The following is a 27,504-nucleotide window of genomic DNA, read 5'->3' on the forward strand; positions in this document are numbered from 1 at the left end:
ACAACGATACAAATCACAAGGGGGATGTTATAACTGTTGTGAAACTATAAGCCGTGTCCTCGATTATAATTTACGTCACATGGCTGTCTTCGCAGCAAATAATTATTTCGCAGCAGTTGACGTCATATTTCCAGGCTATGACAAATAAATATACCATTAAAGTGGCATGCCGGTCTCCTAGGAAAATGCTGTCCCGGAGACCCTGTTCCTATAGGTAATTAACATTGGCTGGAGGGCGCTGTCGGAGGAAGTTGGTAGACAGTTCGCTGTTTGGGTGGTGGTGTTGGTGTTGGTGATGGGGGGGGGGGGGGGGTATTCAGACATACCGCCACACCGTACTACTTTGTTTCTAATGTATATACAGTCCGTGTAACAACATATCCATTGTGTAAGACCAGTGTCCGTCTTTATCCGTAAAGAAAGGGGCCAGTTGATGAAACCATCCGCTAAATGTACCGTCAATAGAGGGCGCCCTTCTCTGTGACACCACGTGCAAATTAATGGTCTAAAGAATTTGTACTTATTGTGTCCTACTATATCCCCAGGTGTTCCACTATTTGGTCGCTTATATGGTCTTGTGTTGTTGACGTCGAAGTCCTGAACAATATAATGTTCAAAATTATGTTCAAAATGTAGCTCTTGGGGGCGAGCTCTAATCAGAGGTCACTGCGCACACAAAACACCTTTTCCTGCCGCAGTCTTCGTCGTTCCATTGTGCATCCTCGTACCCCATCTCAGTGCAGTCTTCTCTGAACGCATTGTTGGGTTCGAATCTTGCCCAGTTGGTGTACCCAGCAGTTGTTCCATCCACCCACTTGAACTCCCCCTCCAGCTCTCTATCGTTTAGTCCAATCCAGTATTTCTTACCGCAACCGATGACGATTCCGGCATGTACCAAGGTGTGGACGTAGATAAGTTCATCTGCAGTTTTCAGCATGACGAGATCTGCATTGGCGCTTTCAAAGGCACACTGGAGTCTAGCCTGGTCCCATGTTTCCTCCTTTCTGATGAAATTGTAGCAGGTGCTGTTTTTCTCGATCCAGTTAGTGGCACCCGCAGGACATCTGCATTCTACCTGGGGTAGGGCGACAACTAAACAGGCTAGTGCGAAAACACCAAGGTACCGTAATACAACGCTCATGTTGGGATTGTCCGAATAGCCGTGCTGTTACAGTGGTAACATTAATTCCTGTAATGAGTTGTGCCTCAATATCCATCTTGTCTTATATACCCAGATTAAATCTAATCCCAAGTTAAAACAAGGCTTAATATCAAAATTACTTAGTATCATTACACACTGTGTCTTTATTGAGCGAAAATTTGTATTACATATTTGTTTATTAAAAAACAATATTCATGATTAATCTGACAGAGATAGGCAACATTACATCGCTTTGGGAATATTTTAAGTCTCCCCATCTGTCATGACTTAAGTTTTCAATAACCATATTGATGGCATTAAGAATAATATAAACTTTATGGTGCTTCGTAGTTTTTGAAACATTCAGATATTATACAATTTTGGTGGACAAAACCAAGGGTACCTTTAAAGGATTTTGGTACTTTTTCAAAATGTCCATAGATTTACATTAAACTAACAGGGTTTGAAGATAATGATAGTGAAAAGCTTCCCTTCAAATCTTACTTACTGAGGTGCTGTAGTTTTTGAGAAATGAGTAAAACAATGTCATGAAAATCCGTTTGTAAATGATTAAAATAATTTTCATCTCATGAGACAAAAATTATTTTCATGACATTGTTTTACTCATTTCCCCAAAACTACAGCACCTCAGCAAGTAGTATTTTCAGGGCAGCTCTTTACTATCATTATCTTCAAACTGTGTAAGTTTAGTGGAAATCTGTGGACATTGTGTTTAAGTTTTGTCCTACAAAAGTTACATAGACCCTTTAATACAATTGAACTTATTAGTCAATGAGCATGCAAGCCTGAAGAAACATTAACATAAAAGTGTTTGCCATGGTGAATCAAAAACACATGGGCTATAACTAGTATTCTTCCACGATTTTGGCGAGTTTGTGTTTGCACTACCAACCGTATTTCACGGAACCTGAGGCTTAATGTCCCATCCGAAGGACACTTTAGTAAACTATTTGCATCACTGCTCACTCGCGGGCTCAAGACTCTACATTTAGGTTTAGATATGGGTGTAAAAGATTTGTGGTGTAGAATCCCGAGTCCGGAGTTTTCCCTTTGTTACATCTGTCCCTGTGGAATGGATAAGTGGGATGCAAAAAAAAAAAAAGGAAAATGTTACTCAGGTTTACAAAGTGTTATACCCTACTCAGACGTACTGTAAAACCGGCCCGTGGCCAAACCTCACTGTACGCATATTTAGCCATTACAAACTTCTCTGATTACGTCTAAATTTGAATTAATACATTGTACTGATTTTTGCTATTTACTTAGGCCTAGGGGGACCGCGGACCATATCCAACTGTTTTGGACCATTTGTGAAAGTTGTGCCCCTCACTAAACAACCAGACGGACTTTTAGGGAAGGGTACACCAGGTAGGAGGGTTGACAGTTATTATATATACTGATCCGGGAAAATGGGGGGGGGGGGGGGAGGGAGGGTGGGTACATTTTCCCCCTTTGCTAACCTACAAACCACTTGCTGTATCACTGACCCCCGTATCCCCTCTCCACCTTGAGCCTGCCAGAAACGCGAATGATTTGAATCATGCGCCCTCTTTGTTCACAGTGGTGCAAATAGTCACTACTATACATGGTGTTACCGCAAACTTTTCCATATCGTATTTGCATCATGCAAAGTTTCAAATCCTACTTAGGCCTACCATTGTTTAACCCCACAGCGAATGTGTGGGACTCGGACAAAGAAGCTAGTGACTTTAAAATACTGCTCACCTGGACAATCTCTGACACATTTCTTGCGAGTTAGGTCCATGGCTCAGTGACCACAGATTCGGCAAACACTGACGACCGTACGGTGTAGGCGAGCTGAAAAGCCACGTTCGCAAAGCATTATGAAAACGGTTCAGTGCATTCAGGATTTCAATACCAGTGATCTATTCATGGTCTGAGGTTCAAGAATGCACAACCAGTGTACACAAAAAGTCCCTTTGTACGCCATCTAAACGCATTTAAATTAAGATTACCCCAAAGTAAACATGGCACCGAAAAAGGTAAACGAAAATGCAATGTGCAAATTGTGTACATTATTTTATACAATGAGTCGACGATAAACTGGCATGTTGACTTTATTATTACTTTAAGGGGGTTCCTTCCTACATTTGACTATAGCTCCCTTTAATACGTTTACGGTGGTTACTCGGCAGACTCCTAAAGGGAGGACCCGATGTATACAAAAGGCCGCAATTTATTTGACCCGGCTGACATGGAATAATTTTAAATGGATGAAAAGGCAATGAAATACGAAAAGGAATGATGGTATCTACTACCAGCTCTGAAGAAAAACTTTTCCGTGTGCCCCCTATGTTAATACTCCCTGATGTGTACCAGTATGAACCATTCTGCTCTAAAACCGCACTGCTGTGCCATAGGGCATGTTCTACAATAGAGCAAAGAGACACACCAAAGCGGTACCGAAGATCCTTCTTCGTAAAGCAACCCCTCGCCTGTTCCAGCAAACTTAAGGCTGTAACACGGCGGAAATACCCCGAATAAAACATGTTCACCTTTTCGGGGTTATACCCTTAGTCACTTTACTTCATGATTAATTGTATACTTCACCCGAAATCCCTTCAGAATATTGCGCTCAATGAAGCCTCTGTGTGTTTCTGATCCTCCAACCGGAGACGAACCAGTTCACGTCCAGCTGCGGCAAGCCAGAAACGCGAAAGATTTGAATCATGCGCCCTCTTTGTTCACAGTGGTGCAAATAGTTATGGTAAAGCATCTTGCCCAAGAACGCAAGTGCCGCTAAGTCTAAATCAGGTCATTTTATGAAGCAACTGTATTCATTTCGGCTGCAACCTATCTAGTCTGGTTCCCTCACAAAAGATTCCTTGACGTTTCATGTTAAAAATCTTAGGACAGGTATCACCCACGGTCAAAAATAGAGCATGACGCAACTTGTCAGGCTCGGGGGGGGGGGGGGGTCATCTCCAGGGAAACCATGTCTGCACCTTATATCGGTGATAACGGACCCTAAATTCGACAGAGCCTAGTCGGAGATTTCTGGGTATGGTAACCAGACTACAACCTATCCCCAATCTTCAAATCAAAATAATTATATGAAATATATCCAATATATACAAACATAATTCTATTTTGTTCTAACATGGGTATGTTTTGGGGATAATCTTAATTGCATTGTGTCTTGATTGATGAAGTCATTTCATATCAACTAAAACATGTTAAACGTGTTAGAAAAATCGTACCAATTCGTAACCAACTCCACTGACTTTCAAATCATCTAAATCCACCCCAAGACAATCAAGAAGTAACACCCACCGACTAGAACTTCAGCGGACTCAGTTTTCATTTGCAAAGTAACAATATAATAACTTTATGAATACGTTATTGAGCAAAAATAAAACAAACATTAACATAAAACTGTAAGGCGTGATATATTTTCTTCCACGGTAAAAAACAAAACAAAACAACAACAACTACTGGTATCCCGCCCGGTGCCCGGGTGTGCTGGCCCAGCTTCAAGCTGTTCCCCGTTGGCCCATTGTTTTCGAGTCCACAACCATGGCTCCCCTCAAACAATAGACACAACCTTAAGCTGGGAGTAATCCCAAGAGTCAACTGTCCATGAGCTATCGCCCATTATACTCCTCTTGGAGTATGGTCAGGGAGATGGTGAGCTATTTACTAGGGTGTTTTCGTTTACGACGACGGATGGTTCTGCGACGGTAATGATGACATTTGGCGTCATCTGCGCATGCGTCGGCTTTGAGGACGGTCGTCCCTCAATTTCTACGACAGTACTTGGTATGAATCTTCGTTGTGCTGAAAACGACGACGGTTGGCTGAAAAACCGTCGCAGAACCACCCGTCGTCGAAAACGAAAACTCCCTACTAACAGCTCCAGACCGGACAGGAAACGGGTCTGGAAAAATGTACTGGGTGGAATTAATATAAAAGTGGACAGTGAGTACCAGGAAGGCTTATCGGAGGGGGGGGGGATTTTTTATTTTTATTTGTTTTTTTACCGTGGAAGAAATTATTTCAAGCCTAAAAAGTTCACACTTTGTGAAATGACTTTATTTAGTTACCTTTTTATTGACATTGCAAAATATTCAACTGAAGTGCAGTGTACTAACATAATAGACCCTTTTCATGCTTTCACCATCTTGGTCATGTTCCCTGTTTTAATAACAGTAATGAATGCTAACGTCCATTGCGCAAACATGGCACCAGACTATTATTTCGTCCAGCCTCAGTTTGGTTACAATGAGTTGGAATCAAGATGGCCACACCGTGATAATGGTATATAACTACAATTCGAAAATAAACGAAGTAATTAGAAAACCTGGAAGAAAAGTCAAATTTAAAAAGTTCAGCGTTGTGTTGTGTTGTTTGACCAGCAGTCCAGAGTCTTAGTCTTGTTTCAAGTTTTGCGGCACAACCATGAGGGTTCTTTGCAGCAACACCGTAGTCGAATCTGTATAAACATAAATGCAGATGATCAGAACAAATATTTACATAGCTAGCAATTGACGATAAGGTTTATCTATTGTGAAGTAGTCTAAAAGGAGAGTAAACAAATGAATGTGCCATTATATATTCAAGGTCAGGTGAAAACTATATTTTTTGGCGTAATCACCAGTTAGTGGACTTTGGACTCTTGGTGGCAGCAGAAATAGGTTTGGCATTTCATTTTGTTGAAATTTGACTTACAAATTTGAAATTTTTCACTGGCTTTGGTTACATGGGTAAATTTTTAGAAATGAGAATCGTTTGTATCCGATACAAGTAACAATTGTTTTACATTTTGCTTGTTTATTGTGATTTATTTTATGAGTGTATTGTTTCTACAGTTGAGTATTCAAAAATACAAGTTCTTTTCAATAAAGGCCGTCCATACTTTTCCCAACTGGTTGACAAAAACCTGCAGCAGACACATCGCAAAAGATCTTTGCCAGGTAATTTCAAGTGGTGACGTAAACAGTTTTAATCATCCGCACATTTCCAAAGAACGGATAGATTGACCAGAATGGTCTGCTGCCACCTATCGTTTCTCAACATGCACTGTATACCCCCACGTGACTTAGGCCTCTTGTATTGGCCGCTATGCAAAACTCGCAGTTGTAACATCGCAAAAGGTTTATTCTTTGTGACTTTCAGTGATGAGGTAGTTTGGAGCATGCGCACATTTCCGATAAACGGTTTGATTGACATGGTTGGTCTGCTGCCACCAAGCGTTTATCCACGACCCATTAGAGTAGCCCGCATGAAATGATTGACTATTACCGATGAAGTTTAACATCCATGCTGGCTTATTTTCCCAGTAGATACCGATGAAGTAAATTGGGATACCACTCAGTGATATAGCAAAGCCAATCAGGGTATCGACGGGTTGACCAATGGCTCCAAACACCACTAGGAACACACAGACAAACACGAACAGCACGGGTAGAATCCATGGTATCTGCAGTGTACAGAACATAAAGGAAATAATTGTTATTGTGCTCTCGGTCATTCATTGTATCTGTAGTATACAGAAAATATAGGAAATGTTGTACTCTAAGTCATCTATTGTATTTGTGTGTACAGAACAGATAGGAATTGTTTTACCCTCAGTCATCCTAGAGTATACATAACATAATTTAGTAAATAGTGTACTCTCGATCATCTATTGTATATGTAGTGTACAGAACATGGATTGTTTTACCCTCAGCGATCCATTGTATCTATAGTATATAGAACATAATATGGTAAACATTGCACCCTCGGTCACCCATTACATATGTAGTATACAGAACATATAAGACGTATTGCACTCTCTGTCATCCCATTGTATTTGTAGTGTTCAGAACAGATCGGACGTATTGTACCCTTTGGTCTTCCATTGTGTTTGTAGTATACAGAACATATAGGACGTATTTGCACTCTATGTCATCCCATTGTATTTGTAGTGTTCAGAACAGATCGGACGTATTGTACCCTTCGGTCTTCCACTGTGTTTGTAGTATACAGAACATATAGGACGTATTGCACTCTATGTCATCCCATTGTATTTGTAGTGTTCAGAACAGATCGGACGTATTGTACCCTTTGCTTCCATTGTGTTTGTAGTATACAGAACATATAGGACGTATTTGCACTCTATGTCATCCCATTGTATTTGTAGTGTTCAGAACAGATCGGACGTATTGTACCCTTTGCTTCCATTGTGTTTGTAGTATACAGAACATATAGGACGTATTTGCACTCTATGTCATCCCATTGTATTTGTAGTGTTCAGAACAGATGTAGGATTCAGAACATATAGGAATTATTACACTCTCGGTCACCCTCCCCATGTACCCTCGGTCATCCAATATGTTTTTAGTGACAGAACACATAATAATTATTGCACCCTCGGTCATTCATTGTATTTGTAGTATACAGAACAGATAGGAATGATTGCATTCTCGGTCGTACATCGTATAATTATGTAGTGTACAAAACAGATATGAACTATTGTACTCTCGGTCATCCATTGTATATGTAGTGTACAGAACAGATAGGAATTATTGTATTCTCGGTCGTACATTGTATATGCAGTATACAGAACAGATAGGAATTATTGTACTCTCGGTCATCCATTGTATTTGTAGTATACAGAACATAGAGTAATTTGTTATTGCGCTCTCGATCATCCATTGTAAAACATGTATAATATATAGTATACAAAACATAATAGTGTATACTGTATTCTCTTCCATATATATTATGTGAAGTATACAGAACAAATTATTAATTATTGTACTCTTGGTCATTTATTGTATTTGTAGGGTACACACATGTTCTTATGCCCTCCGATTAAAAGCAAGCCTATCTCTGGAACGCCTTTATATCAATCACACTCATTCCCTCATTGTTGTGGAAAGACGGTGTTCTGGGAGCACGGCAAAGTGCAGAGTCGGAGGCACTCGTTGGAGAGGTGGCTCGTAGGGGCCGGCGGCGCTCCGTTCCGCACGAGCGTTACGTGAAAACCCGGTCCGTTATTAAAGTACGACCGAGGGGTCTACGGGGCTCTCGCCCGGCTGCAGTGGGAGCCCGGCACGGGGCCCGAGTTGGTGGAAAGACGGTGTCCTGGGAGCACGGTAAAGTGCAGAGTCGGAGGCACTCGTTGGAGAGGTGGCTCGTGGGGGCCAGCGGCGCTCCGTTCCCCACGAGCGTTACGTGAAGACCCGGTCCGTTATTAAAGTACGACCGAGGGGGTCTGCGGGGCTCTCGCCCAGCTGCAGTGGGGGCCCGGCACGGACCCGAGTTGGTGGAAAGACGGTGTTCTGGGAGCACGGCAAAGTGCAGAGTCGGAGGCACTCGTTGGAGAGGTGGCTCGTGGGGGCCAGCGGTGCTCCGTTCCCCACGAGCGTTTCGTGAAAACCCGGTCCGTTATTAAAGTACGACCTAGGGGGTCTGCGGGGCTCTCGCCCGGCTGCAGTGGGGGCCCGGCACGGGCCCCGAGTTGGTGGAAAGACGGTGTTTTTGGGAGCACGGCAAAGTGCAGAGTCGGAGGCACTCGTTGGAGAGGTGGCTCGTGGGGGCCAGCGGCGCTCCGTTCCCCACGAGCGTTACGTGAAGACCCGGTCCGTTATAAAAGTACGACCGAGGGGGTCTGCGGGGCTCTCGCCCGGCTGCAGCAATCGTACTCATTCCCTCATTGTTGTACAGGTAAATAAGAAACGGACATTAGTTTTGTTCAAGATTTTTCTTGTTTTTAAAACAGTAGCTCCCATCTAATGATGTCGTTTTTTGTTTTGTTTTGTTTTTAATTTCGACTCACCCGCCCTTGTTAGTCAATGCATGTATATAAACCTCCTTAATGCTAAAGGTCTCCTCTACTTTTGAGCTGGGATTAAATTACTTTTCAGGCATCCTTTGCTTAATTACCAGAAATAGTGCAATAATAATATATGATATATATTTTGTTCCATGTTAATGCGTGTTCGTGGTCCCCTTACTACGTTTATTATTATACAAAACTCTTGCAAGTTCCCTGAAAGGTGTCTTAAACTTGTTTATTAAATATTGGAAGACTCAACCAAACACCCCTTTTAAAACGGAGACTCCCACCATGAATGTTGTCCAAGCAAGCCGATCAAGTGGTACTATCACTGCAAGGTACCTCCGTGTATGAGGAAAATTAAAAAGTGCTGAACTGTTGACAAAGTGGTAAATTGAACCTTACGTGCTTGCACGACTATCTACATAGGATTATACGTGTCAACATTGAATGAATAATCTCGTTTATGACCCTGCGATTATAAAGTAATCTGATAATTTGTTCGAGATAAGCGTGCTGTGAAAGTTGCAGCAGGTCCCAACTTTCGACTTTTGAAGGTAATTTACACAACGCTGGCGTGTAGTATCGAGTTTATGGAAGGGTGTCACATAGTATAGCAAACGAAATGTTTAAGACTGAACATGGGGCAAAACCGGCGTTAAATTACTCAAGGCATATTTCTTGACTATTAGTTCAAGACTGTTATACGACTCTCTTGTTATGTATGCATGACGTCACAATTTTAACCCAAAACGAGGCCGTTTGCGCAGCCACTGCCACTAGGATTGAGTGGCTAGTACTGATAATACAATAAGCGATTATAAATGCGTAAAAAGGTATTTTTAAATAAGGGCCTTTGAATTCATTATACAGACTGTTCTTCCGTAGTTGCTGATTTTGAATCGGTTAAAACGGTTTGAGAATCCCTAACAACGGATTGAGAATGCGTAATAATGAAATTTAAATCCGTAATAACGGATTGCTAATGAATTATAACGAGTTGTGAACCCGTAATAACGGATTGTGATTGCGTTATTTTGATTTTTAGATTCATATTAATTACGGATTGTCAATGCATTATAACGGGTTTTGAATCCGTAACAACGGAATGTAAATGCGTAAAGATGTTTTTTTTTATCCTTAATAACGTATGGTCAATGCATTAACAACAAGTTGTGAATTTAGATACGTTATCACGTATTGCCAATGCATTATAACGAGTTGTGAATCCGTCGTAATGTACTGTGGATCAATTACAACGGAGTGTGAACCTATTATAACGGAAAATGAATTTGTTATAGCCGATTGTGCATCCGTAATAACGAATGTTTCTTAGACGCTTACCGATGTCATGACAAAAACTGTCCGCTGGCAATAAGTGTCCGCTCATTAGCATATTGCGTTCTGATTGGTCAAGCGTCTATGACGTCACATTGTTTACGGAAGCTTGCTAAATAGTGTCCGCGGTTAGCGTGCATCATCATTGCGTGCCTCGCTTCATTTTTAACATTTTAGTCTTTCATTTTTGTAACGCTTTTCTGCTTGTATTTGATTATAAATATTCGTATATTTATCATTTAGCACTTTCATTCGTATTTTGTTAGCCTGGACTTTTTAAATACTTAAGTAAAATACGAATCTTGACAAAGTTCGTGTATTTTGTAACTTGACTTGTATGCTTGAAAGCATTCTTGATTGTATTTTATTATAAATAATTCGTAACATTTAGCACAATCCGTACTTGTTAAAGTATTCTGTGTGTATAGGAAATGATAGGTTTGATCATGAAAGTAAAGTAGTTTGCTTGTTTATGTTATGTCCCCAAAGTTTGTGTCTTTGGAATGGGTTACATTTTTGTGTTTTTACTGTTTGAATTTCATAGTTTTGTGAAAATATCACGTTATGCAAACAGTAATATTATTATGATAATAATGAACCAATCTTATAAAGCGCATATCACAATCACAGAGAAGTACCTATGCACTTTTAGATGCAAAACAAAAGAGAAGTAAACAAAAGAGATGTGAAGTAATTACAAGCAAAATTTAGAGTCAATAAGATTTAGGATAAATGTCAATGTTTAGCGAGGACGCACAGATCTTGGTATCGAAGATATTGTGCAGTGTCATTGTCTTTCCAAAATGGCCGCCACCTGGTCATGCAATACTCTATGACGTAAGATACTTTACCTTTATTGGTCTGTCCAGGTCTGGCTCACTCCATCTCATATACAGCATTCCCGATATGGAGATACCAATACTGGTCCACGTCACGAAACTAAAGTAGTTCAGTAGCTGGCCAATATCACTGACGAATAGATACATCAACGACACTAAACACTAACGGGGAAAAAAAAAACAAATTAAATTATTTATGTTTCTTATGATAATACTATCACGTGGTTCTGTATTATAACGCATTTTACAATAACCGTATCATAATAACTACATAACTACATATTGACCACCGACCAGTGACGCAGTGACGCATTCACTCGAACGACTCATTTGGAAGTCTATAGTCAACCTTCCGCCTTTTCGCTATACTGTCACTGGTTCACCAGTAAATTAACCATGGGCTCGAGGTTGGTTTCAAATGGTCGACCACAGTAGTCAACCAATGGTCGACCAGCTTGGGTTCAACCTTTTGTTATAAAGCCATGGTGCAAAAGGCCTACTCGAAGTTGCTACATGATTGTGACAAACGTCGAACTCATCGTCGTTTACGACGGGATAGCCCAATACAGATAGAGATGAAGTAAATTGATAGCAATACTTGGGACTCAGATATTAAAGGCAGTGGACACTAATGGTAATTACTCAAAATAATTATAAGCGTAAAACCTTTCTTGGTGACGAGTAATGGGGAGAGGTTGATGGTATAAAACATTGTGAGAAACGGCTCCCTCTGAAGTGCCATAGTTTTCGACAAAGAAGTAATTGTCCACAAATTTGATTTCGAGACCTCAAGTTTAGAACTATCATTGCACTATCATTAAGGCATACCGTGAACATGAGTGCTGGGAGGGGCGTCCTCTGCTCTACGTGGATCATTCCCAACATCTGAGGTAAATTCTCGTCTCGAGCACCAGAAAAATTTAGCCTGAGATAGATTAACGAGAACATTAAAGCCATGTTAGTTATTAGAGGCAGGTATCGGCAACTCAATACGCCTCCGTTAATATCTATGCATGACGTCATTATTCTTACCCCAGGGGTGGATTTCACAAAGAGTTAGGACTAGTCTTATCTCGAGTTAGGACCAGTTACTCGTCCTAACTTAGGACCATCCATGCAATTTGTATATCTCCTGGGACTAGTCCTAAGTTAGGACTAGTCCTAACTCTTTGTGAAATCGACCCCAGAAGAGACTATAGGCGCACGTCCGCCACCACACTTGCAGTGGCTACGCATAATACGCCTCACGCATGACGTCATAATTCTTACCCAAAATGAGGCTATGGGCGCACGTTCCCCATCACTTGCAGTGGCTGCGCCCTTCGCCTCGTTTTGAGTTAGCATTGTGACGTACCTCATGCATAAATATTAAGAAATGCGTATGTCATAGTTTTGGGTTAGGACTGTGACGTAATGCATTAAGAGAGGCGTATTGGAGACTTCTGGACATTACCTTTGTCGCGGTTCTGCGCGTGCACAGACCTTCTTGAGCACTACTGAGCATTGTGTGCAAACGCTCAAAGCTGCAAAAAAAGACTATTATGTCTGCTGCCGCCAGCGTCTCAAAAGTCTCTCATTAATGCAATTAATACACGTTCAGGGTGTCATGGGTGCTTGTTGGTAAAGACTCACACCACTGGGGACCCCGGTTCGATTGCTGGTGTGGCAGGAGAGTCTGTCCCCCAGAGATTATGTCACCCAATCATTTGACGAACTGTGTGCAAACCACTGCTGATAGCGCCCTCTGTTGAATCCTCTCCTCCACCCCATGTTAAAGGGACACGTTGCCTTGGATCGGTCGAGTTGGTCCATGAAAAGCGTTTGAAACTGTTTGTTATGAAATTAATATGGTTAGAAAGATGTTTTAAAGTAGATCACAATGATCAACACAAACCTCGAATTGCCTCGAAATTGCGTGGTTTTCCTTGCGAACAAATACGGTCGGTCATTTTATGGAGTCAAAAACCGTGTTAGTTCACGACCTGTATGGAAAACCGTGCAACTTCGAGGCATATTTGTGCGGATCGTTATGATGTACTTTTAAAACATATTTCTAACCATATGCATTTATAACAAACTGTCATCAGGTGAACAACTTACCCGATCCAGACAACGTGTCCCTTTATAACTCTCCATATGAGGGACATAATATCTGGCGGACTGAATTCCCTGGGACACTGGCAGAGGCCACTTTGTAAGTAATGATAATAGTCATATTAATATCGAAGTCTTATAAAGCGCACGTATCTACCAAACAAGGTACTCAAGGTGCTGAGTATATACAAACTTTCAGAAAGATAGGTAATTGCAGTGATGAGTTTTGAGACCCAATTATTTAGCACCTTATAAGGGTTTACAAGGTGCTACGGCGCATACAGCAGCCACAGCCAGGAACACCGGGGCGAACCCCTTCTCTTTTTGTTAATTGTACCGGGTTCTTTTGCATGCGTTACACAACACATGGGACCAACGGCTTTACGTCCCATCCGAAGGACGAAGCAATGGTTAAGTGGCTTGCTTTTAAAAGGACACAAGTGTCACGACTGGGGATTAGAACCCACACTCTGCTGATCAGAAACACCAGAGTTTGAATTCGGTGCTCTTAACCACTCGGCCACGACACTTCCACAAGTAGGGTTGTGTGTTTGTTATCTCTTATACCATCAGGGTATTTCTTTAGGCATCACACTTTCAATTCTAGTGTGTGCTCCATGGTCACATATTGGTCGGTCTGGCTTACTGCCATAACTCTTGACTACGTGCACATGCTAAACTAATGTTCGTCTCACTAAAGACAAACATTATTTTCGTGACTTGTTTACTCGTTTCTCAAAAACTACAGCACCTCAGCATAAATATTATTTTGATGTGAAGCTTTCAACCATCGTTATCTTCAAACCGTGTACGTTTAATGTAAATCTGTGGACATTGTGTTTCGTGTCATATAAATTGTATCCAAACCTTTTAAAGGAACACGTTGCCTTGGATCGGACGAGTTGGTCTATAAAAAGCGTTTGTAACCGTTTGTTTTATAAAATGCATATGGTTGGAAAGATGTTTTAAAAGTACAATGATCCACACAAACTTTCCTCGAAATTGCGTGGTTTTCCATTTTACTGTGCGAACTAACACGGTCGGCCTTTTATGGGAGTCAACAATTTGACTCCCATAAATGGCCGACCGTGTTAGTCGACGAGGTAAAAGGAAAACCGTGTAATTTTGAGGCATGTTTGTGTGGATAATTGTATTCTACTTTTACAACCTCTTTCTAACCGTATGCATTTTATAACAAACGGTTACAGACGTTTTTCAAAGACCAACTCGACCGATCCAAGGCAACGTGTTCCTTTAAAACGAGTAAAATGTTACCTTGAGCTTGCCAAAAGTAGGCCGTTTACGCCTCCAAAGGTTGACATAGCGACCGATATGGGAATAATAACCGACGCAACACCCAGTGTCTTCTCACCGAATGCCTGTTGATAAAGTTGTGAAAGGTTCATAAACAAGAACGACCCCTTGGACAAGGGGCCCTGTCTTCATCTGCAAGAATAAAGACTCTGCTAGTTAGGTCCATGGATTCCATTGGATATAATGTTATCATTGGATAAACGTGCACAGTGACATTAGCTTTCCATAGATGCCCAAACAGTACACTCCTATCACGTCTGCCATAGAATTTGATTCTCTATGTGAAATGAATGTAGGTCAAAGGTGGATATACACGAAGCTTCGAAGTGTGACGTCAGATCTTCATACATTTAACCACCTTTAGCTCTTGGAGATGAGCAGGGCGGTTTTGCGGGCGGTAAACGCACATTTTGTAATTTGCAGATTGTGGCCTCGTGTCATGGCCTGGTCAGTCGCACTATACGAGCAAGGTATTTAATCATAATTGCTTCACTCCATATAGGAATATAAATGAATAACAAGACCCGAGCGTTACTTTAAATACAGTGGACACTATTGGTAATCACTCAAAAGAATTATTAGCATAAAACCTTACTTTGTGTTGAGTAATGATAAGAGGTTAATGGTATAAAACAGTGTGAGAAAGTGACATGGTTTTCGAGAAAGAAGTAATTTTCCACGAATTATGATTTCGAGACCTCAGATTTAGAACTTGAGGTCTCGAAATCAACCATCTAAACGCACACAGCTTCGTGTGACAAGGGTGTTTTTTCTTTCATTATTATCTCGCAACTTCGACAACTAGTTGAGCTCAAAATTTCACAGGTTTGTTATTTTATGCATATGTTGAGGTACACCAAGTGAGAAGACTGGTCTTTTACTAGTCTTTAAAAGGCATGAATTCTGTCTAAAGGGAGTAAAAATATTCCCAGTCGTTACTTGCCAATGAAACTTGATAGAAACACTGCCTGGTGAGCCATATTGGTATTAAAAAAACATGAAGCCTTATTGGTACACTTATATTTTTGGATAGACAATCGAACAAAATACCCCAACACATCTGACGAGCAAAAAGTAAATAATCATAAACAGTTTCAATGTATTGTTGTTGATAGCTGTTTTTGAAATCTCTCAAGTCTGTACGACCACCACTGTTCCATTGGACGAAGTGCTTAAAAACAACAATTACAGAGGGAGTGTAAGCGGGGACATAAACAAAAACAAAACCCCAAAACAAAATCATTTAAGAAAATTACACCTAATTCGTCTTGTTTACAAATAATTGATTGTTTTGTTATTTCATGAATATTATTATTTGATTATTACTTATTATTGTTTGTTTTTATTCATGGTTATAATGATTATTATATATAATTATTAAATCTACAAATTTATCAAAACATTTGTGTATGCATATTTTCAGATCTCATTTTGGGAGGGGAATGGGGAGGGTTCAGGAAGGGAGCCTCCGACCCCGCTACCAACCCTACCCCCACTGTGATGGGAAGGGACATAAAGCCGTTGGTCCTGTGTGTTGTGTAATGCATGTGAAATAACCCAGTGCAATTAACGAAAAAGAGAAGGGGTTCGCCCCGGTGTTCCTGGATGTGGCTGATGTATGTTAGTTAGTATATACACTAAGCACATCGAGTACCTTGTAATGTAGATACCTGCGCTATTAGGACTTTGATCATTATGGCTGTAGTTCTACGGTTGACTGGGTGCATTCGTTTTACTTCCCGGGGTCGACCCCGATGTGTCGTAGTTTATTTTTTTTTTTCCAGGACGAACGTGGGCACACAATTACCCACCGTTCGTCCTGGAAAAGTCGCCTATTTTGTTTTCCAGTACGAACGTGTGCAAATGTTTACCCACGCTCCACCTGGAAACAACCAGAAGCATCATCACGCGAGCCTTCTCGTCGTGACGTTAGTGCACCTCGGGTCAGCCCCAAGTGACCCTATCCACAAGTGGGGCTCTTGGGGCTGGCCCGAGGTGCACTGACGTCACCACGGGAAGGCTCACGTGGTGACGTGTCTGGGGTTTTCTCCAGGTTCGAGGACGAACGTGGGGTAATTGTGTGCCCACGTTCGTTCTGGAAAAAAAAATACGCCACATCGGGGTCGACCCAGGGAAGCTAAACGAACGCACCCACTGTGACTTACCAGTGCCACTGCATCTGAGATGAGCATCTCCTGTGGACTTAGAACAGCTAGGTAGCTGATGTTAGCTAAGACGTAGATAATGGTCACAACGGGCAAGCCGATCAAGATGGCAAGAGGCAAGTTCCTTGACAATAGAGGGCGAAAGGTTAACATTTGAGATGAGAAGGCCATTAATAAGTTGCACGTATGGTCTCAATAAACAGAACAGTGTATTGTTTATAACTGCTTTGTCCTAGTCTGGAAGCATAAACACGATTCAAGATTTTAACAAATTGCTACATTTGTGATTTCAAGTCAAATGAATGTGGGAGCCAGAGCTTGCAAGCATTTTTGTTTTAAATCTACATATTTTCGAAATAATTCTAAACGATACTTAGACCCGCTCATATTTCTATGAAAACAGTATGTAGACACTTATTAAAACATTGGACACTATAGGCAATTGTCAAAGACCAGTCTTCTCACTTGGTGTATCTCAACATATGCATAAAATAACAAACCTTTTGAAATTGGAGCTCAATTGGTCATCGAAGTTGCGAGAGAATAGTGGAAGAAAAAACGCCCTTGTCGCACAAGTTGTGTGCTTTTAAATGCTTGATTTCGTGACCTCAAAATCAAATGTTGATATCTCGAAATCAAATTCAAATATTTAAGTAAGAAATTACTTCTTTCTCAAAAACTACGTTACTTCAGAGGGAGCCGTTACTCACAATGTTTTATACTATCAACAGCTCTCCAGTGCTTGTTAACAAGTAAAGTTTTTACGATAGCAAGTATTTTGAGTGATCACCAATAGTGTCAAGTGCCTTCAATGTGACTTAACATTGCGTGATTGTGTACGGACTGACACATCAGAAATCTCATTCGGCGCAGTTAATTAAAAGTGCTGTCCACACGACATTATAAATTTAACTGGGGTCCATTGCTTAGTTCCAGCATGGTTGTAAAATGCAGCAATATATAACATTATTTTGTAAGGACAGTAAAAATAATATTGTACAAACATGCTACACTTTACCCTTGCTAAAGTGCTCTCGTGTGAAAGGGTTTTCCGCCCTTTTGAGGGGACAAATTATCTTGTGGTCAGAGTCTCCTGCCGCGAGGGTGTCACGTTATACTTACCTGATTGGGTTCTGGAGTTCCTCCGTCAAGAAGTTCAGAAAGTTCCTGCCAAACGAACATAACCTTTCTAATTTAGAAAATTAATGCAGTTGGACTAATATTTATGAGTCTCATTTAAGGACAGTGGACACTATTGGTAATTGTCAAAGAAAAATGAGTTTTGTAGTTGTATGTTCACGGTTCAAGCCAAGAGAGGGCGCTGTTACCGCGGGCACTATAGACCTTATCGCAAATACCAATGCGCAAGCGCAGACTGTTGAATGAGGTGCATTGTGGGATATATATGAATCAAATTTGTAATCAGCTAGACCACAATGCACCTAATTCCAAGCTTTACGCGCGCGCCCCAGTATTTGCGAAAAGGTCTATCTTTTCGCAAATACTGGGGAGGGCGCGTAAAGCTTGGAATTAGGTGCATTGTGGTCTAGCTAATTACAAATTTGATTCATATATATCCCACAATGCACCTCATTCAACAGTCTGCGCTTGCGCATTGGTATTTGCGATAAGGTCTATTTGCAAAGACTAGTGCCCGCTCTGGTACTGTTCCCGCAAAACACGCGCGCGCGCTCACTAGCCTATATTAGTTCATCCCACGTGACCGTGTTTAGGCCAACACTGAAATAAGAACATTTTTCTTCACAGTTGGTGTATCTCAACATTGTATGCCTACAATAACAAACTTGTGAACATTTTAGGTCAATCGGTCGTCGAAGTTGCAAGATAATAATAAGGGAATCAATGTGTGGTGAAGAGGTTCTCAATTTTACCGAGACGAAGTCGAGGTAAATCAAGAACCAGGCCTCGGCGGGTTTAAACCACTAGTTGAAACCGATTCAACACACTTTGATTCCCATTTATATATACCTTTTCGGTCAAAAAACATCAACACTTTTTGGTCAAAAAGTAAAATAAATGCAACAAATATAATTGTTCAATGATTTCTTTCAACACAACACCCTTCTAGCTATGAAATGGTAAGGCCCTCGGGTAAACAACTCCTTATAAGGGATTGCTGTGCGCGTCGCGCGTATCGCGTGATGTGGCACAACTGTCCCGGCCGTTGCTCTCGACCAAGGAATGAAGAAACTGTCTTATCACAGTACAGGTGCAAGCTCGCGTGTCACGCCCGTGTTTCAACACTTTTTACCGTTCACAAACAAAGGTTTATACACACCCACGTGACGTGCTCCCCACCAATAGGAATAGCGAAACTGTCTGAGGTATTTATGAATGAAAGATAAAACGATGTCATGAAAATACATTTTTACATGCTGAGGTGAGACGGAAATTATTGCCATGACATTGTTTTACTCATTTCTCATAAACTACAGCACCTCAGCAAATAATATTTTCAGGGAAGCTTTCTACTATCATTATCTTACAACTATGTTCAGTGTAAATCTGTGGACATTGTGTTTTCTGTCCTACAAAAAGTACACAGACCCTTAAATAGGCTGTCACTGTTGATTTGGGTTATTCGTTAGCACTGGGATAAATCAGTCATGTTTAGTACCGGGGACCTATTCCAAGGACCCGAGTGTCTCGACCGGGATTTGAGAAACACCGGACTTGAGTCCAATGGAATCAACCGCTGGAACACGACACGCCAGTAGTAAGGGAGCCCCCAGCTACTTTACTAACAAAATGCTTGATTGCCAAACAAGATGAATAAAGTACAGTTGATGTTATTCGGTAAGAGTAAGCCTGAGTTGAAGGGGTTGGTGGTGGGGTTCGGGGAGTTGGGGGGGGGGGGGTATTTAATCTTACCATCCACCGTACGCAAAAAGTCCGCCGTACATTGCCTGGGCCATACCGGAGGCTGACATCGAAAGTCCGGGTACAGTGTTGAAGCTGTTCTCAAAACTGCTCGTAGTACCTGTAATCACATATCCCTCACTTTAACTCAGAAAGCAGAGATCGGTAGTTTATGATTGGCTGGTTAATGTTTTACCCTATTTGTGAGCACACAGCAAACAGCAACAAACAACAATCACGCAAACAAGCTAGTGAGCAAGCAACCTCTGGCAGAATAGCGGGCAAACGTTCAAACAAGCATACAGTCAAGCAAGTGCAATCGATCAACCACGCAAGCAAGCAAATAATTTTTATGTAGCAGGCAAGCAAGCAAGCAAGCAAAGAAACAGACAAGCAAGCAATCAAGCAAGCAAGCAAGCATTCCCAAGCAAGCAAAGAAACAGGCAATCAAACAAGCAATCAAACAAGCAAGCAAGCAAGCAAGCAATCAAGCAAGCAAGCAAGCAATCAAGCAAGCATTCAAGCAAGCGAAGAAACAGACAAGCAAGCAATCAAGCAAGCAAGCAAGCATTCCCAAGCAAGCAAAGAAACAGGCAATCAAACAAGCAATCAAACAAGCAATCAAACAAGCAAGCAAGCAAGCAAGCAAACAAGCAAGCAAGTAACGAAACAGGCAAGCAGCAAGCAAGCAAGCCAAGCAAGCAAGCAAGCAAGCCCAGCAAGCAAGCAAGCAAGCAAGCAAGTAATCAAGCAAGCAAGCAAGCAAGCAAGCAAGCAAAGAATTAGGCAATCAATCAAGCAAGCAAGCAATCAATCAAGCAAGCAAAGCAAACAAGCAAGCAAGCAGGCAAGCAAGCAAATACACAGGCAAGCGGTCCAGCGAGCAAGCAATCAAGCGAGCAAGCAATCAAGCAAGCAAAGCAAGCAAGCAAAAAGCAAGCAAGCAAAAAGCAAGTATGCAAGCAAAGAAACAGGCATGCAAGCAAGCATAAATCAATCAAGCAAGCAATCAATCAAGCAAGCAAACAAGCAAGCAAGCAGACCAAATAAACAAAACAAAATTCAAACCAATGTTAAACAAGAAGAAGGGTATAGAAGAGTTTGTGGTAACACCATGTAATAACAATCTCTAAATGAGTTGGGGTGGTTCTGAAAAGAACCGTTGGATTAACTCGACGTTTCGATCAGTATGCTCTGATCGTCTTCTGGAGAATGCTGGACTCTGATGCTGCATGCTGCTTAAGTACTGGGCGGCGGATCAGCGGTGATGCACGAATAAAATCGTTAAATCCGCCATCGTAAAGCATTCCCACATCACTGACCACCGAGTGAACTGGGATACAGCTGAAATCATCGCTCCCATCCAGGCGTGGCACCCTAGACGCATCAGAGAGGCCATCGAGATCCACAAGCATGACACTGTACCCCAAGACATCGGCTCCCCCTCCTCCTGACCAATGGATCTTCTATATCCACGGTCACCCCCAACCATTAGACTGCTTTGGGTCTTATATACCCTCAGTCACCTAGGCCCAACACCCTCACTATCCCCTGTGCTTGTTCCTACTGACACGGTTCAGTGAGCACACACCCCCACACACCACCCAAGGCTCCACAACAGGTTTCACCACGCATCATCGAGTTCACTTCCCACCTATATTTCCCGCCTTCGTGCATCACCGCTGATCCGCAAACTCTTCTATATCTTATTTCCACTATGCAAAGTTTCAAATTCTACTTAAGAAGAAGGGTCTTACCTTTGGCAAGTTCTATCGTTCCCATGATGATAATGAGGATTAGTGCCAGAACCTTCCCCAGAGTGAAGACGTCTTGGACTCGTGTGGCCCATCGAACACTGATTCCATTAATGAGAGTCAACGTTACTATGGAAACAGGAATGCAATACCAATTAAAACTGTATTATGATTTCATTGCTAAAGTTTGAATATAAATATTCACGATGATTGCGACTGTATTATTTTTGGGACATCTTTTTTTCTTCTTTTCACAATGAGATCGTTTTGTCAAAGTCTCTGCTAAACTGCACCAACAAGCAGTACATAAGTTATATGACCCCACACTCATGAAGAAATTGTACATTTTCCAGGCCAAGAAATATGACCACGTCTCTCCACTTATCCGTGAACTTTATTGGCTCTGAATTTCAAAACGCATCCAGTTCAAACTTCTCACAATTGTTTTTAAATGTATCACCGACACAGATGCTCCGCTATATCTCAAAGAACTCATTAATTCGTATGTTCCAACTAGAGAAGGACTGTGATCTGCCAAAGATAACAGAGTTTTGATCATCCCCCATTCTCGCACATCTATGTTTTGTACACGGCTATCGGGTGCGATTGCGCGTCTGCTTAGTGCACAACTAACAGGGTCTGTACGCATGCGTGGATGTAATTAGCATATTTCATGGGAAGGGTCCATTACTTAACACTACGCGGTATGTTTGTAATTCCATCTGTTTATACAAAATACCGTCACAACAAGAGTGATGAAAGGTAGTGGACACTATTGGTAATTACTCAAAATAATTATGGAAATACTGGTACTTGACAATTACAAATAGTGTCCAGCTTCTTTAACTATTTATACCACTCTAGGAATCTACAACAAGCCTTGAAAATCGTATAAACTCCCTGACGTTATATCGATGAGCAAAAGGGCAAGTATTAACTACACCATCCAAAATTGTTTCAAAAATAGGTATTGCAAAATAAAAGTTGGACCTGAACACCCCACCCTCATAGAATTGTTGTGAACGGCGCTATTATAGCGACATTCGGATATTTACCGGATAGGTGAGTCGCACCGCTCTGAAGCCTGGGGGTTTGGAGGAGCTAGCTCTAGCAGACAGGTTGGTTTCAGGAATACGACTGGCGTGGCCAGGGCTTGCGTGGTGCTTAGTGCACGCCCCAGTCACGCCTGACTGGTTTATTGCATAACCTGAGTGGTGCAATCGCACATTACAACAGAATAGTCCTTTCTAAGAGACCAAAGAGTTCGACTCCCTCAGTCATCATTAACACTTTGAACTAAATGTGTAATTTTGTGGTATATTTTAATGGCCGTTCGGCTCAGAGAAACAGTTCTAGAGAAGTTTTTCACCATGACTAAATACTAAAGTAGTAATATGCAAAGCATTTAACTCGTGAGCTGAATATGACCAACCTCAGGTTCATAATGGTTGTATTTAGCATTGCACCATATGTGACGTTTTTAATTTACTTTGAATTATCAACCAGTTTTCATCAGGTACAACCATGTGGGTCCACAGCAACTTTATATTATGAAGCACATCAGCATACGGGATGATTCGTTCACCTCTGTAATCGGTTTGTTTTTTGTTTTTTTTGAGAAAAGTTAGTAATGGGAAAATTAACAGATGACTACTGATAATGGTTCGCTGATATAAGTTTTTTTTTTTTTCATATCTCAATTGATGTAAAATTACAAGGCTTGTTATCACTGTGTACAATATATTAATTAATACATTTAGTAGACCTACATTAACACTTGACCTCGACACTGCCCGTGTTTTTTTTTTTTTTTTTGCCTACTAGTCTGTGTTAAAGGTATTGGACGCTATTGGTAATTACTCAAAATAATTATTAGAAGAAAAACTTACTTGGTCATAAGCAATGGAGAACTGTCGATAGTTCAAAACATTGTGAGAAACGGCTCCCTCTGAAGTAGTTTTTTATTTGGAGACCTCAGAGTGTGATTTTGAGGTCCCGAAACCAAGCATCTGAAAGCACATAACTCCGTGTGAAAATGTTACTTTTTTCATCCACTATTCTCTCGCAGCTTCGACGACCAATTGAGTTCAAATGTTCACAGGTGTGTTATTATATGTATAACGTACAAATACTTGTCTTTGACAAGTGCCAAATGTGTTCAGTGTCTTTAACTGGTTGCTGTATGTAGATCGAATGAGTTTCAATATTTTAGTTTTAATGACACTGGACACTATTGGTAATTGTCAAAGACTAGTCTTCTCAATTGGTATATCTGAACTTTGAGCTCAATTGGTCGTCAAAGTTGCGAGATAATAAAGAAAAAACACCCTTGTCACACGAAGTTGTGTGCTTTCAGGTGCTTAATTTCGAGACCTCAAGTTCTAACTCTGAGGTCTCGAAATCAAATTCGTGGAAAATTGCTTCTTTCTCGAAAACAACGTCACTTCAGAGGGAGCCGTTTCTCACAATGGTTTATACTATCAACCTCCATAATACTCGTTACCAACTAAGGTTTGATGCCAAACTCCAGAGTGAAGATATTTGATGCTGGGCTATGTAACGGTACTTTTTGTTGAGCAAAAATACGTTCAAATCAATCGTTTGTGTAGATATCCTACGACATAAACACAGCGTATACCTTTTGGTTATTGTCAAAAACCAGTAACTCCAAGTGGTATTATTATTCCAACATCTGTATAAAAACACAGACCTCTGAAAATTTGACCCAACGGGTATTGAGACTGCAATAAACACTTATAAACAATAAAACAAAACACTGTTGCATGCAAATAATGTGTGTCCTCATGCCTGAAACCTTCCTCGATTTTGTGTTGAAAACTCACCTCTTCTACACTACATTTGTTAACGGGGGTGATGGTTTCTAACAATGGTCATAATATTAACAGCTCTCCTTTGCTCTAATCTAATAACCTTTGTAATGATACATTTTCGTGGTAATATTTTTTTTTTTTGACACTGAGCAGTCGTCAACTGGTTTCTGATTTGTTCAGTGGCTTTGTGGTCCTCTGCCTCGCCTACCACTTCCACCCTAATCATTGATCTCTTATTTTATTTCATCCCCTTATGGCATTTTTAATATGGATTAGTTAAGAAACATTTTCACTCATGCACTTTTTCTAAGTGCCTTTTCGAAACCGAGGCCTCGGTTCGGGCTCACGCTTGGGCACCGTCAGGTATTCTGGAAAATTGTTCAGTTCGGAACTTTAAGTATTTATTTAATCCAACCGTTTTTGAGTAGCAAATACAACTGCTATTCTATATGTTCATTAATTATTGTGTTTGGTACGGTATAAACAAAAGCAAAAAAAAAAAAATCACTTTAAAAAAGTTAATGTCGAATAAATAGTCTAAAAAAAGACATGGCGGTTATGTTGTCAACTTGTAAAGCATCGGCAGCCGATTTCACGAAACACGATAACTAATCCTATTGTGTCCAAACGTATAATGATACGGAACTTAAGACGTCCTAAGTCATATAGGATTAATCCTAAGTTAGGATGAGTTTGGTGAAATCCACGGCTGTTCGTTTAGGGTAAATAGTTGAAAAACACCCGTACAGTTGTTATGTTTGACACGCTAACTTACCCATGCAGAACGCGGCAAGCATGCCGCGGAGCTCAGCTGGTGGTGGACATTCCTTCTCGGTAAAGAAGGGCAGCGAGACGTAGTCAGCAAAGGTGAGGGAGACAATGGCCTGCTGACACGGCAGCGATACCATCATGGTCACCCACAGGTACATAAACCCCGGGACAGCACCGAAGGCCATCTTGATGTACGTAAAATCACCGCCGGACTTCTTGATGCTCGTGCCGAGCTCGGCGTAGCAGAGCGCCCCTGCCAGGGAAAGCAACCCGCAGGCGGCCCAGACAATGACTGAAATGCCCGTGGAGCCGCTGTTGGAGAGAACAGTGACAGGGGAAATGAAGATACCTGACCCGATGATAGAGCCGACGATGATGGTAATACCGTTCAACAGGGTGATTGTCTTCTCCAGTTTAACCCCTTCACTCGAGCCACCATTCTCACTCGACATTCTCCTACCATCGACAGATTTATTTGTTGCTGGACTGAAATCCACATCATCATCTCCCACATCAGCGTCTTGAAGCCCTGATAGATCCATCATCATTTACCGACATAAGACATTCAAAAACCACTCATGTTTAACATCGACATGTTGATGGTTGTTCCAATCTTGATGAAATGTGTATAGTTTGTAGCGGGTCGTGCAAGAACACATCTCAACCCGTGAAGCCAAGTAAATACAGAGTGTGACTTCGTATACAACGGACTTTACCGCACAATGATACTGTGGTTAACCTTTATTCAACTTTTATCTATCCACATCGGCCGGATCCAATGAACGACTGAGATCTGATCTGAAGGATTCGTATCTAATCAAGGCATTAGTTAATTAGTCAATCATGCATTTATGCAGATTTTTCACAGTACACTGCTTTACACTGACTTGTGCACTAACAGAAAAGAACTGACTCAATCGCATTGTCGTATGCCATGTCACTATAACATTTATAACACCCCTTCCAATTATTCTGCCTTTTCGTTGATTTAGAGCACGTCACATGATAAAAATATGTCTTAGTTTTACTAGACGGCGGCCGTTTGATAGTGCATCGTTTGCCGTATGATAGTGCATCGTTTGCCGTGTGATAGTCCGACGACTATCACACGGCGTGCAGTACCCAGACGTCTTTTTACCCACGTCGAACCCAATCAGTTGTGCATGTGTGTATCTGAAACGGGCGTACGAAAGTTACGTGATACGAAGATGATAAATAGTGTGGGTGTCATAAAACAAATATTGACTGCTTTAACTCGTGCTATTGTTGAAGGAACACGTTGGCTTGGATCGGACGAGTTGGTCTATAAAAAGCGTTTGTAACCATTTTTTATAAAATGCATATGGTTGGAAAGATGTTTTAAAGTAGAATACAATGATCCACACAAGTTTGCCTCGGAATTGTGTGGTTTTCCTTTTACTGCGCGAACTAACACGGTCGGCCATTTATGGGAGTCAAACATTTGAGGGCGAGAGTTTATTACTTTATTACGCCTTTTAAACAAAAAGGCATTTATGGATGGGAATACAAGAGTAGTGACTCGTTATTTAACGTCCGTTTAAAACCGTGCAGGGTCGTTGTCAAGCGTTAAAGGCCCTAAAATATCGCATCCGCTCAATTTGACTTACGTGCATAGAACAATGAGCGTTTTTTTTTCCATGAAAAAGTGAAGTTTTCTAAAAGTTGTGTTTCTTTCCCAGTATGGGGGTGCCTTTCATAAAGTGTAACATACAACAGGAATATGGTACCCTTTCTGTACTTTTGTCGGAAAAAAAACATAATAACCGAGCACAATGTCGACGTATTTTGCGTTGGAGAAGAGAAAAATAGTGAGTTTCAACTGCACGTCGGCGATCCTCGCAAGCCCCCACTCGCTTCATTGTGGTCAGGCTGCCTTGGGACGAGCGGCTTATGAATATTCAGATCGTTAGCTTTCTACTGGTATAAAACTTGTTCTGATTGGTTGTATATTGTTTCCGGAACAAAGGAAACCTAAACGCTTGACTAATAACCTTAAGCGTCTGAATTGACATTAATTTTGACCTGGAACTTCCGGATGCACGCGCACAGTAACAGGTTGCAATGACGTCATGATCGCTAAATTGGCGTCTTTTATAACAAAATACAATGATTATACATCTTTTTTAATTATTGGTAAGGTACAACATGATTGTCTAACACCACTGAAGATTTGGGTTCGTTTCAATGAGTAATTTTAAATATAGAGCAATTTTACTGTTTTATTTTACTAGATCGTACCATTAAAGTGGCAGGGTAGAAAGATGCATTTTACAACCGGGCCAAACTTTATATTTATCTCGTCGCGTTCTGCCAAGAATGTTCGTGTTGTTAATCGGGAATCTAATGCTTTCTGTTTTACTGTAAACGTTCAATAAAAGCGTCAAAATATATGAGTTAAGGCCCCTGGTGGGGTCCAGGGGCGAAGGAGCTCTGAGCTTTCTGGCGTTTTGGGGTGAAAACTCCCTTAGAAAACTTGAGAAAGTCACATGTTGGCCGTTTGAATCTCTTTCAGGTCTGTATAATGACAAGGCGAACAGATTTAGAGTTTAAGG

At 41.2% G+C, this 27,504-nt stretch overlaps 2 protein-coding genes across 4 annotated transcripts; both read right to left on the reverse strand.

Moving 5' to 3' along the window:
- Positions 1-313: 313 nt before the first annotated feature.
- Positions 314-1,596, reverse strand: LOC139943274 (lectin BRA-3-like). The gene has a single exon (XM_071940097.1). The coding sequence runs from the start codon at positions 1,139-1,141 to the stop codon at positions 653-655; it is 489 nt and encodes a 162-aa protein (XP_071796198.1). The 5' UTR covers positions 1,142-1,596; the 3' UTR covers positions 314-652.
- LOC139943273 (large neutral amino acids transporter small subunit 1-like) lies at positions 952-25,694 on the reverse strand. 3 transcript variants are annotated; one of them, XM_071940096.1, is made up of 12 exons: positions 24,936-25,694; positions 21,333-21,458; positions 19,588-19,696; positions 17,818-17,862; positions 16,696-16,819; positions 14,492-14,595; positions 11,951-12,047; positions 11,135-11,284; positions 6,425-6,602; positions 2,888-5,615; positions 2,055-2,227; positions 952-1,075 (listed from the first exon to the last, which is right to left on the reverse strand). In XM_071940096.1, the coding sequence occupies exons 1-10, from the start codon at positions 25,477-25,479 to the stop codon at positions 5,551-5,553; spliced, it is 1,542 nt and encodes a 513-aa protein (XP_071796197.1). In that variant the 5' UTR covers positions 25,480-25,694; the 3' UTR covers positions 952-1,075; positions 2,055-2,227; positions 2,888-5,550. The 3 variants fall into 3 exon arrangements, with proteins under 3 accessions (XP_071796197.1, XP_071796196.1, XP_071796195.1); XM_071940095.1 differs by lacking the exon at positions 2,055-2,227 and having other exon boundaries at positions 978-1,075; XM_071940094.1 differs by lacking the exon at positions 952-1,075 and having other exon boundaries at positions 1,860-2,227.
- Between the last annotated feature and the right edge of the window lie 1,810 nt (positions 25,695-27,504).

The sequence above is a fragment of the Asterias amurensis genome, chromosome 10 (assembly GCF_032118995.1).
Source record: "Asterias amurensis chromosome 10, ASM3211899v1".
Classification (NCBI taxonomy): Eukaryota; Metazoa; Echinodermata; class Asteroidea; order Forcipulatida; family Asteriidae; genus Asterias; species Asterias amurensis.

What these genes read in the sequence shown, in the direction of transcription:
- LOC139943274 (XM_071940097.1), bottom strand. Translation starts at nt 1,141, where the DNA reads ATGAGCGTTGTATTACGGTACCTTGGTGTTTTCGCACTAGCCTGTTTA.
- LOC139943273 (XM_071940096.1), bottom strand. Translation starts at nt 25,479, where the DNA reads ATGATGATGGATCTATCAGGGCTTCAAGACGCTGATGTGGGAGATGAT. An exon ending in CTTTTTGCGTACGGTGGATG is followed by an intron (nt 17,863 to 19,587) that starts GTAAGATTAAAT and finishes TTCGTTTGGCAG; the next exon opens with GAACTTTCTGAACTTCTTGA. An exon ending in ATGGATGTTAAACTTCATCG is followed by an intron (nt 5,616 to 6,424) that starts GTAATAGTCAAT and finishes ATGTTTATACAG; the next exon opens with ATTCGACTACGGTGTTGCTG.